This window comes from Hydra vulgaris, chromosome 06 (genome assembly GCF_038396675.1).
Source record: "Hydra vulgaris chromosome 06, alternate assembly HydraT2T_AEP".
NCBI lineage: Eukaryota > Metazoa > Cnidaria > Hydrozoa > Anthoathecata > Hydridae > Hydra > Hydra vulgaris.
Genome location: NC_088925.1, coordinates 49,844,244 through 49,855,948, shown reverse-complemented (window position 1 = coordinate 49,855,948; position 11,705 = coordinate 49,844,244). Strand labels below are relative to the sequence as shown.

General features: G+C 25.9%; 2 protein-coding genes across 2 annotated transcripts; one reads left to right on the top strand and one right to left on the bottom strand.

Moving 5' to 3' along the window:
- Positions 1-3,534: 3,534 nt before the first annotated feature.
- On the top strand, positions 3,535-3,969 carry LOC124814906 (DAN domain family member 5). Its single transcript, XM_065798786.1, has one exon. The coding sequence runs from the start codon at positions 3,535-3,537 to the stop codon at positions 3,967-3,969; it is 435 nt and encodes a 144-aa protein (XP_065654858.1).
- A 3,208-nt stretch (positions 3,970-7,177) lies between these two features.
- Positions 7,178-7,552, bottom strand: LOC136081471 (paired box protein 5 homolog). Its single transcript, XM_065798785.1, has one exon. It carries the CDS (start codon positions 7,550-7,552, stop codon positions 7,178-7,180), a length of 375 nt encoding a protein of 124 aa, XP_065654857.1.
- Between the last annotated feature and the right edge of the window lie 4,153 nt (positions 7,553-11,705).

Sequence of the window (11,705 nt, the reverse complement as noted above, 5' to 3'; positions counted from 1 at the left end):
CATTAACTATTTAGCGCTCAGGATTCTTTTAATAAAAAAGAAATTAGATCTTGTCAAAATATTTCTTGCGTAAAATAATTAAAAATGACAAGTCCAATATCATTTAATGAGTAAATGCTATTGTTTGAATTTTTTCAGTTATGATTAATTAACTGTTGACTTTTACATCTATAAAGTTTATACAAAAGTTCTTTAAAATAGTATATAACTTGAAGTTGCGTTGAATTTACAAAGATGACTATTGCATACGATTATCCTTCAAACTTAATTCTTTGTAAAATTCAACAGGGTCTATTGATCTGCTTCCGTAAATTCTTATTCATAAAAAGCATAGGAACAGGAAAAGGTTTTACCGGAAACGCTAATACACTCATTTAACGTTTTGTCTTTTTCCTTAAATTAATAGGCATTTGATAACGAGCTTGAATCAGTAAGTACAACAGTTTGCGTTTCAAAGTAGCTATCGCGTTTCAAACTGTCTAGATGTTCAATTTCTAAAATAAAAAAAAGATGTTAAGAATGATTTTATTGACAGCATTTCTAGCAAATATACTTTTTGGAATTAAAACAACCCGTGTTGCAGAGTATACTAAAAATGAACAGTGTATTACGACAAAAACCACCCAGATAATCTCGTCGAAAGGATGTGAAAATAAAACTATTGAGAACTATTACTGTCATGGCCAGTGTGCATCTTTATTCGTTCCTGAAAAGGGGGTTGTTGGAACATACGATTGCAGATCGTGTCAACCTACTGTTGCAAAAACAAAAAAATTTTTACTACAATGCATTGATGGTATACGTGAACATCAAGTTAAAATTTATGGAGGGTGCGAGTGTAAAAAAAATCCATGTAATCAAATAGAATTATTCCCTAAAGTAAAAACATCTTTTGTGCCTCCGTGTCGGAAAATATGTCGAAGCTGTCGTAAAGCCAGGCGAATTTATAAAGATAAAACTAAAACTAGCGATAAAATAGAGCAGCTAAGTTTGACATGTGCGACAAAAGAGTGCTTAAAACGCATCAACAATCAAGCTCTCAAAAATACAAGATTGGCAAACCTTTTAAAGAAGAAATTATGTCTTAAGTGCAAAACGTGTCGAAGAAACAAAAATCGAAAATTTGACTATGATGAATTTGAAAATTTAAATAACGTTAGTAGTCGAAAGAAAATAAATATTCCAAAATGGATGATGTAATTTTGCATGTTTCAAAAGATAATAAAATCTATTTTAAGCTATAACTTCATTAAACATAAAAAAAAAACATTGTAATATATATTTAAATATTTATTTCTTATTATTTTTTCATACTATGCGTATTTTTTTTTAAAACTATTCAGTTTTTTATTTATTAACTTCTTCTCGCAATTTTAAAATAGGAAGCTGTTTATTTATAAAACGCAACTTTCAAAATTTCCTTCAGGGTCATTTTAAAAAAAAAAAAGTTGATTTAAGCCTTGCTTATGAGTTTGGGCTTTGTTTGTGAGTTGTAGAATCGTAATATATATATATATATTGTTTTAGAAGAAAAATTTTTATATTATCAATTTCTTATTATCATTTAATGTAAAAACAAATGTCGAAAATAAATATATGAAATATTTTACAAAACTTTATTTATTACCTACTTCATGTACTTATACGCACGAAATATATTATGATAAAAAAAGTTAATGCATGATATATGGGCATCGCGCATGTTGACATAATCTATAAAATGACATCGCGCATGTTGACATAATCTATAAAACTGTGTGTTTTATATATATATGACACACACAAACATATAAAATGCCCGAAATAAATTGCTTTTTGACACTAAAAATTATAACTCGATATTTCATATTAATCAACGCACGTTAAAACTTAAAGAAACGTGTCTAAAATAAGTGCTTCAAAACTGTTGAGAACTCATTTATATATTGATTTTTTGTCTTATAAAACAACAGATTTGTTCAGTTGTGTGTCTTTATTATGATACTTTTAATCCATATACTATAGAATATTTTTGCAAAACGTTTTAAAAATGTAATGAGTTTGACTTTCATTGTCTAACTTTTTCCTTTTAATTTATTTGTTGATAATAGATGAAAAAAGGTTAATTTAAAGAATGATTAAAAATGGCAATCTACCCTTGAAGTAATTTTCAAATATTCAATATGCTCCTCTTAATCATTTCCTATGTTTTTCTCATATCTGTATTGTTGAATAATTATTTCATATTTTTAAGTTACAAGAGAGAATTAAGTGGCATACAAAGTGAGAGATTTGACGTCATAATTATTTTACAATTAGGTACGTTTTATGAAATTAAACATTTATAAAACAATTTATTGACAAAGAACTTATACACAGATCAACTTGGGTTTTTTATAATATGTGTAAGAGTTTTGTTAAATTAAAGAAATAAGTAACAACTACTCAAAGTTCCACAAACAAGAGATTGGTTTTGTTTTATTTATGTGTTTTTTTTATCATTAGAAGGAATTTATTAGTTAGATAACAAACTATCGTAATTTCAAGTTTAATCGTTGCGTCTCCAAAAAGCGCTAATGAGTCCAAAAAAGAAAACATTTGACATCAATTATATAATCTTGTCATTGTTCGTGATAATTTCAATTAGATGGAGAAATCAAAAACTCATTTTTTGATCAATTTCAACATTTTAACCATAAAAAAAGTTTAATTTTAACCTCAACAAAAGCCTTGTTCCGGTTTACGGATGTACTTTTTAAACCGCTATACTCTTTAGTAAGACAAGTAATTCGTAAAAATAAAAGTTTGTTAAATTACGAAACATATTCGTTATTTTTTTTTTTCAGGTAACGGTTTCCAGGATCAGCAGTAATTAAATAATTCTATAAAAATCAAAAGATTTTTTTTTGCCGACGCACTATATAGTTTATTAAAAATTGGAACCAGGATTAAATCTTTATGTTGATATGCTAATAAACTATTGTATATCAGAAAAATAGAACGTAATTCATAATTAGCTTTATAACTTATTTGTTATTATTATATATTTTTAAATCTTGCGATATTACTTTCTTATAGATTTTGTCTTTGGCAACAAAAGTTTTTTTTTTTTCTTACAGCCCAGAAATATATAAGATTTTACTAAATTAAAATAATTTAATAAATTAAGTCTCATACATAATATACCACAGTTTGATTTCTGTCTTATTTTAATTGAAAGTTTATAATTTAAACAAAACAATGCATCAAAATTAGTAGGACCATGATAAACTACATAAGAATTACTTATTGTCTGAAGTAAAAACTGCAGGAATATACCATTGGAACCTTGTAATTTAAATTGAGAAATCATCCCGCAGTCATTGCGTAAATACCACCGGAAATACACTCATAAGCTTAACAATAAACCGACAAAAGTAAAGATAGCTCATTTTTAATCATTTTTGTCGAAGAGAAAGCAAAAACCGGTCCCGCCTTTCCTACGGAAGTTCTTGTAATATAAGAGCCTTAAATATTCACATTTTGAATAAAGTGAAATCAGAAAACACTGCAAAGATGAGGCTACTGGCAATTTGTTTTTTTCTCGTTCTTTGTTTTTGCACGTGCACTAGTTTAGACGTTGATAAAGATGTAATTATAAGAAACGACGATCTATTCTACGTCAAGAAAAAGACTTATACAATCGAACAAATTCAAGATATTTTAAGAAAGGGTCCATGTAAAAGTGTTAAATATACTCAGTATATAAAAAAAGAAGGTTGTTTTCCAGTTTCAGTAGAAAATAAAATATGCGGAGGAACTTGCAATTTAAACACTAATAAGCAAGAAGCCAAATGCGCTGCATGTGGGCCTTCAAAAATAACTGAAGAGACATTAAAAATGCTCTGCAAAGAGTCGAATGCAGATGACGCTGAATTAAAACTTGTGCCAATAAAAGCAAAAGTGGTAAAAGAATGCTCTTGCGAACAATATAAATGCACGAGCCTTTAAAACTGAATGTTTCTAATTTATTTATCACAGTAACTATTTATTCGTTGTTTATTATTATTTTTATTATAGTTATTATTAAAACTTTTATTATTATTATTATTATTTTTATTTTATAAATATTATTATTAGTTTCTAACATCCTGCATAATATTCTTTATTTAAAAAAACTTTAAACGAATTTTTATTCAAATTTTCTTTTATTTTATTTATGACATTTTTATAGTAATAATTTATTCGTATTACTAAATATATGAAATATTTATTATATTTATATGTATAAAAAGTATGTAAATACGGTTCACGTTTTGCGCTTAAAAAAAGGTGCTTTTATTTATATATATTAGTTTTCGTTATTTTTATTATTTATTTTGTTTATTAATTTTTGTTTTTCGAAAACTGCGTTATTTAGCGACTTTCTAAAACTACAATATAGCTAAAGAATTTTTTTTTAAAAAGTAAACATTTTTAATAATAATGTTTTTAATTAACAATAACTCGTTTTCTTATTGTTTTTTCTTCCGTAAGTAAAAATTTCCCCAAAACGCCAAGTAATTGTTGGTGTTAAAGAGAACCAAAACATGCAAAATGAAACATAAATGATCGAAACAAGTTTTATACTCCAAGTGTTTTAGTTTTATAGAAGAATCGGTGTTTTAAGGCAGTTTGTTGTTTCTATGTAATAATTGAGTTTGCCATGTTTATAAAATGGATCGAAAATTATTTAGCAAAAATATGCAAAATAATTTAAAACTCAACAACACATGCGTAAGCACAAGCGTATAGGCGTTTTAGACGATTAGAACACGTCTAAAAGATGTTCACATAAATTTAAAAAGTTTTTCATGTCTAAACATAAAACACACGACGTCTAAACGCTGTTTACTTAGAACTTCTTCTTAGATAAAACAAGTTTTTACTAAGAATAAGTAACAAGTTTTTTTGTTTTTTTTTTACTTAATCAAAACTATCGAAATTTGAACTTTTGAAAAATTGAAAAATTGATAAGTAAAACAAAAATCATTAAAATTATCAAAAAAGCAAAGCTGTTATAATAAAATAAATGAACTTTTTAAAAAAAAATGATTTTAAAAGATTTTTCTTTTTTTGAAGATAATGAATTTCGAAGAATGAGTTTTCACTGTTTTATTTTTTAAAATATATACTTTGTTTTGCATATTTTAGATTATTAGTCAAGAAATTATAAGTTTAACCCAAAAATAATTAGCCTTGTACAGAACAATAATAATGAGCCTTGTACAGAAAATGTAATTTTAACCCAAAAATAGTTAAATAAATTTGTTTTTAGTTAAATACACTACTAATTGCATATATAACAATGTATTTTTATCTCCCACTGCAATTGCGCCTGCTAAACCTAACTAACGCAAATATTATCTCAAGAAAAAATAGAAACACCTGTGCTGGTGATTATATAAAAAGTTTGAAAAGTTTAATGCATTCAAAGTTACGATATCTTTAATAGTGCTCAACAAAAGTAGAGTGTAAATCGATGCAAAAGATAAAGTGGTAACGGGTAAAAAATCTCGACACAAAAGCAATTTTGTTACTTTTGATAATATAAGAAAAACAGATTATTTAGGTTAACCACAGCACTAATATTAATTATTTTTGAATTATAAGTGTACTAATTATTAATTGATCATATTTGATGTCTAATTTTATTGATTCTTTAGCATTTCTTGTTTAAAGCTATTAAAGTCAGTTTCCACTCATTTGTTTTTCTACGGGAATCGAAAAGGAAAAAAAAAATAATCACGTAGTACGCAAAAAAAAAACAAAAAAAAAACGTGTAAAAAATAATCACGTAGTACGCAAAAAAAAAAAAAAAAAAAAAAAAAAACACGTGTATTATAATACGCTTTTTTTTCTTTTTTCTTTATTTACTTGTTTTTGCGTACTGAAACATTAGGGGTCGTCCGCAAACTACGTCACGCAATTTTTGACCATTTTAGACCCCTCCCCCTCCCCTCGTTACAACATTGTAAATCTTTAGTAACAAGTTCCATTTGAGTCGTCACAAAACCACTAACCCCTACCCCCAAAGCGCGACGTAATTTATGGACAATCTCTTGGTAAAAAAAAAGCGAACTGTAAATCTATTCACTTATAATATATATATATATATATATATATATATATATATATATATATATATATATATATATATATATATATATATATATATATATATATATATATATATATATATATATATATATATATATATATATATATATATATATATATATATATATATATATATATATATATATATATATATATATATATATATATATATATATATATATATATATATATATATATATATATATATATATATATATATATATATATATATATATATATATATATAGTCAAGATCAAAAGTTTGGAACATTGCATAAAAAAATACAGTTTTCATTAAATTGGTCATTTATTTCATCAAAATATATTAGTAACAATGACAATTGAAAAAAATAACATCTTTGAAACATTAGTAAATGTTTTATGAATTTAATACTTAAGGTTAATACTTAGTATGAAGTCTTTTAGCATTCAAACAGTTAGCTAAGCGGGTAGGAATAGGGTGAATGCGCATTTAAATATTCAGGAGTATTAAGTTAAGTTCATACCTGCCTAATTTTTTCTGGTAAATCATCCAAAAATGAGGGGTTATTTTCTGAACTTTGTTTTTAAGATGATTCCAGCAGTTTTCAATGGGATTGAGGTGGGTTGAGTTACCAGGCCAAGGGCCAATAATCTCAACCCTGTTCTCATGTAATCAACGGCTTACAAGCTTGGCTCTGAGAGCTGGGTTCTCCATTAAGCTTTTTTAAGTTTCTTTTGAAGTACTTGAAGAAAAATATGGCGATTTATTGTGGTGTTAGGAGATACAAACCAAAAACCATCACTTTGATTTGCACCCATATCATGATTTTAGGGCAATATTTCACAGTACAAAGAAAATAATGGGGGTTGTATCGTTGGCAAGGCGGGCGTCTCACGCTTGTAGAACGACAACCAAATTATTCAATTAGTGATTCGTCGCTGAATATTGTATACTCCCTTCCTTTCAACTTCCGCTGACGGGTGCATGTGTTTTTGACAGAAGACAATACGGTCTCTAATATTTTTTTGTGAAAAGCAAAGTTTTTATGGTGGAATATGGATATATAAGTTCTTTAATTTATTGAATAACTAGAAAACGTTTGTTCAAAAAATTATTATATAATTTTTTGAACAAACATCTTATAATTGTCACAAAACAAGGTGTAAAACCAGTTGGAAATATCTCAGATAAAATTTCACAAGCACTAGCAAACGGATGTGCTTTTGCATAACGATGAATGCAATTATCTGCCATTTGAGTAGTCACTTTTGGTCGTTCAGTTTTAGCTTCGCTTTTAAAATCACCAACTTCTTGATATCGTTTTAATCTTTTTATAATGCAGCTATGAGTTACGTTAAAACGTGCAGCAATAAAAGTCAGGGTCAATCCTTGTTCACGTAGAATAACAATCTGAGCACGTTTTACTGTTGTTAACTTATTAGTTTTTCGCATAACTATAATTTTTTTTGTTGCTAAAATAACTATAAGCTATGATTAAAACAAATTTTTTGGTTTATAACATTACATTTCGTGCGTATATAATATTAATACTCAAAATTTTCTATGTAAAAAAATATTTTTAAACAAATATTTTGAATTTTCTGTAAATTTTTAAAATGTTCCAAACTTTTGATCACGACTGTATATATATATATATATATATATATATATATATATATATATATATATATATATATATATATATATATATATATATATATATATATATATATATATATATATATAGATAGATAGATAGATAGATACTAAGATTAACGCTAAAAGGTAAAATGGACTTCAGCAGCCAAGTTTTAGGAAGATAGTGCTTACAATACACAAAAACAAGAACAGACATATTTTACAGACGGTGGATTTTAATTGAAAACAAAGTTGTTTAAATAATACTTATTTATAGGCCATATGCCAAAAAACTGCATTGTCATAATTAATTTAAAAAAGTCTTGTCCACTACCTGACATCACATTTGATTTCAGATGGTTTCTAATCTTTTTGCTTTGAAAATTTCTTCGAAAGATTTTCTAAAGCACGTCTAGAAACTTTTAATCAAGAACAAGTTGAAAAGTGTGTAATACGGGTGGATTCATCAAAATAGACTCCAAAGCGCTTCTTGTTATAAATGGGCGTGTGAGGTTTCCTTTCGTTTTGACATGTACATATAATATTATCTTGTTCATTGAAATAGCACAAATATCTTTTCAATTGTAAAATCGTGCCATAAAAGGAAAAACCAACCCTAATTAAGTATTTAAAATAAATTGATAATTAATAAAAGTAGAAAAAAAATGTCCTAAATATTTAAACATTATTAAGCTAAAAAGAGTTTATTCATATTTATTTATAGTTATTTATTTATATTATTCAGGTTTCAAAATATGTTTATCACATCATCAAAAAATAAGATTAAGTCAGCTAAAGTGGCAAAACAAAAAAAACAAAAAAAAACAAAAAAAAAAGGAGAATCAAGAAAGAAGTCAACACGGTATAAATTACCCCTAACATATCATAATTGAAACTATATAAATCTACATTTATATATTATATCAAGTATATTTTACAGTTTATAGATTCATTTATATATATTTAATATATGCAATAAAACCACACTGTCCTCCAAAACGTAAGAATTTTAATAAAAAACTCTTTTTTTTCAACTTCAGTTACTAAATAAAATAATTTTTCTAATAAAAGACCCTTTAAACGGAATCAAATTGAAGAGTACACGGGAAAAAACGGCAGTCACATTTAAAATTTTTTGAGAAAGTATATATTAATCATTTATAAAAGCTTTCATATAAAGCATAGAAGTTAGAAAAAATTATTTCTTGATTAATTTATCTGAAGTTTACATTTTAAATAAAATATTTGTAACTTTTATTTAAAAATTTTTTCCTCACTTTATACAAAGACTTTTATAAATCATTAATAAATACTTTTTCAAAACTTTTTAAATGTGACTCTGCCGTTTTTTCCCGTGTACTTTTTAATTGTCAATATTACAAATAAGGAAAAGATTTGCTATCTACACGATTGAAAATGAATTATGTAAAAATGTAGTCCTCCCAAAACATTAGCAACTTTTTTACAACTATTAAAAAAAATACTAAATTCATTTAATTAATGGAATATCATTTACTTTTATCATGACAAATCTTTACGGCATAGAATTGAAGAGTTTTTTAAATTTTTTTTGTGTAATCACATTCCATGTGGCTTCAATAACTTTATAAAGGTTATCAGCCTTTTTGAAAGGTCCTTTAGATCTCAACTTGATCGCATAGTTTATCAGTCAAATTGAGAACCAATGGTTGAGCTGGCAAATTACATTATAACCAGAAACACAACATCATAAAATCATGGCATCTTTTTCACCACCGTGTATTGAGCAAAGTTTAACTTTTCGTTCAAATTTCTATCAGGATCTTACAAACTGTACTTTAATTCAGTGCACCTTTTTTCGAATCATTAGCAGTCCAGTGTCTATGAGCACTTGTGACTTCAAATCTAGTTTTTTGATTCTTTAGAGAAATAAAACTTTTTACTGCAATGAAGCTCAGAAGTCGTGAAAATTATTGTGGTCTGCAAACTGTATTTTTGGACACTGAAAGTTTTTGTTTTTGATTGGTATCATTAGCGCTGTCAAAGGATTCTTTTTGATACTATAAATAATTTGTCTATTAGTGAAACGACATGTTTTGAGCGGTCTTCCGCCCTTATGTTCTGTTTCTAAAGTACTGCTTTTATTGAAATGGAGTGCTTAGTGGCAATTTCTTTTTGTTTTATAACTTTCTCATAATCTTTGATAATATGTTCTCAAATTATATAGGACCAATACCCCAAAAAATCGATTGTAAGACAGAAATCTTTAATAATATAAAGTTCTTTTACCAAAACAGCGCAAACCTGTGTTTTTCAAACTAAAAACTAATTCCTATCATCTCAAGTCAATATCATTTCTTATAATATAACACCAACCGCAAAAATTCACTTTATTTTTTTTTAAGTAGTTACAAAAAAGTTGCTAATGTTTTGAAAGACCGCATTTTTACGTTAAAATACAAACACGTTTATTCAATTTCAGGTAGCTGTATTAGGTACAAATCTTTTACTTATAAGTAAAATGCTGTATTTAGTAATTAAAGTTGCAAAATAGAATTTTTATATGCTTGCATATGATTTGAAGAACAGCGTGTAAATTGTATAAACTTATTTATAAAAAAAGAAAACGTCAATCATTATAATTTCTATAAAGTTTTAAGAAACTCTAGAGATATTAAAGCGATATCTTATTTTCTTGTTAAATAAATTGTTCAAAAAAAAATTTCAAATGCATATATAAATAGACATATTTAGATTTTAATTTAAAAGAATTTTTAAGATAAGCTACTTTTTTTGACATTCTTTGAAATGCCTAACGTTAAATAAACTTTATTATGGTAAATTTTTTTTTTTTTTTTTTTTCATTGTTTGGTTTTTTTAATATAACTGAAATATGTTTACATCAAGTGATCAAAGCTAACGATAATAAATCTATAAAAAAATTCAATAACAATTTAGCATTATCTCATACATATTACGCCTATGTAATCTATGTAATCTCATACATATTACATTTATGTATGAAAAATTATAAGGAGGAGAAGTATTTCATATCGACATTAATACTCCAAATGTAATTTGACGCCTTTCCAAAAAAAAAAAAAGCTCTTATCAAACAAGATTATTTTGAAGATAACAGTTTATAAAAGTTTCAATCAGTTTTATTGGAGACATTAAAAAGAGATGCCATTCATTAACCTGGTTAATTACACTCATAGTTTGACGCCACCATAGGAAGCCGATGGGAAGGATAATGTCATCCTTTATATTTATACTTTATAAACAACTGTTAAATCTTATTAAAGGAGGCTAATTATTATTATTATTTTTTTTCATACCTTCTCTCCTCCTGTTACTAAAGTTATTCTAACTTTATAATAAAACTGAAACTGTTTAAAGTTGTAAAAACTTATTAATAACTCATTTGATTAAATAGAACAACAATATGAAAACTTTTTATAAACGATGCATTTAATCTCGGATTGAAAGAATCAAGATCAGTGATAATCACACATTGAAAGAACCAAGATCAATAATAATCTCATATTGACAGAATCACAAACAAGTTGTTTTATAACTTTTTTTTTTTTGATTATAAATTTAGGTAACTAACAACAAATTAAAAAAAAAAGTGTTAAATTTTTAGAGAAAATTTTAAGAATTTTTAAATATTGTTTTTATATTTAACATTAACTATATCTTGGATGATATAAAATTTGCAAATATAATTAGAAATAGAAATAGTAATCAAAAGTTCGAATCAGAACATACTTACGGGTCATAAAAAAAAGCTAAAAAAAAAATAAAACTTATTTCATAAAAATGTTTGATTCAAATCTGCAAAGTGAAACTTAAAAAAGCGCGTATAGTAATGGGAAAAAAAAATTAACTGCTAGACGTCCAAAACACGTCTTTTGTCAAAGGACAAAAAAATAAAAAGCAAATTTCGTCAAAATATAAACAGTAAGTCTGTATAGCCTGATACTAA

What these genes read in the sequence shown, in the direction of transcription:
- LOC136081471 (XM_065798785.1), bottom strand. Translation starts at nt 7,552, where the DNA reads ATGCGAAAAACTAATAAGTTAACAACAGTAAAACGTGCTCAGATTGTT.
- LOC124814906 (XM_065798786.1), top strand. Translation starts at nt 3,535, where the DNA reads ATGAGGCTACTGGCAATTTGTTTTTTTCTCGTTCTTTGTTTTTGCACG.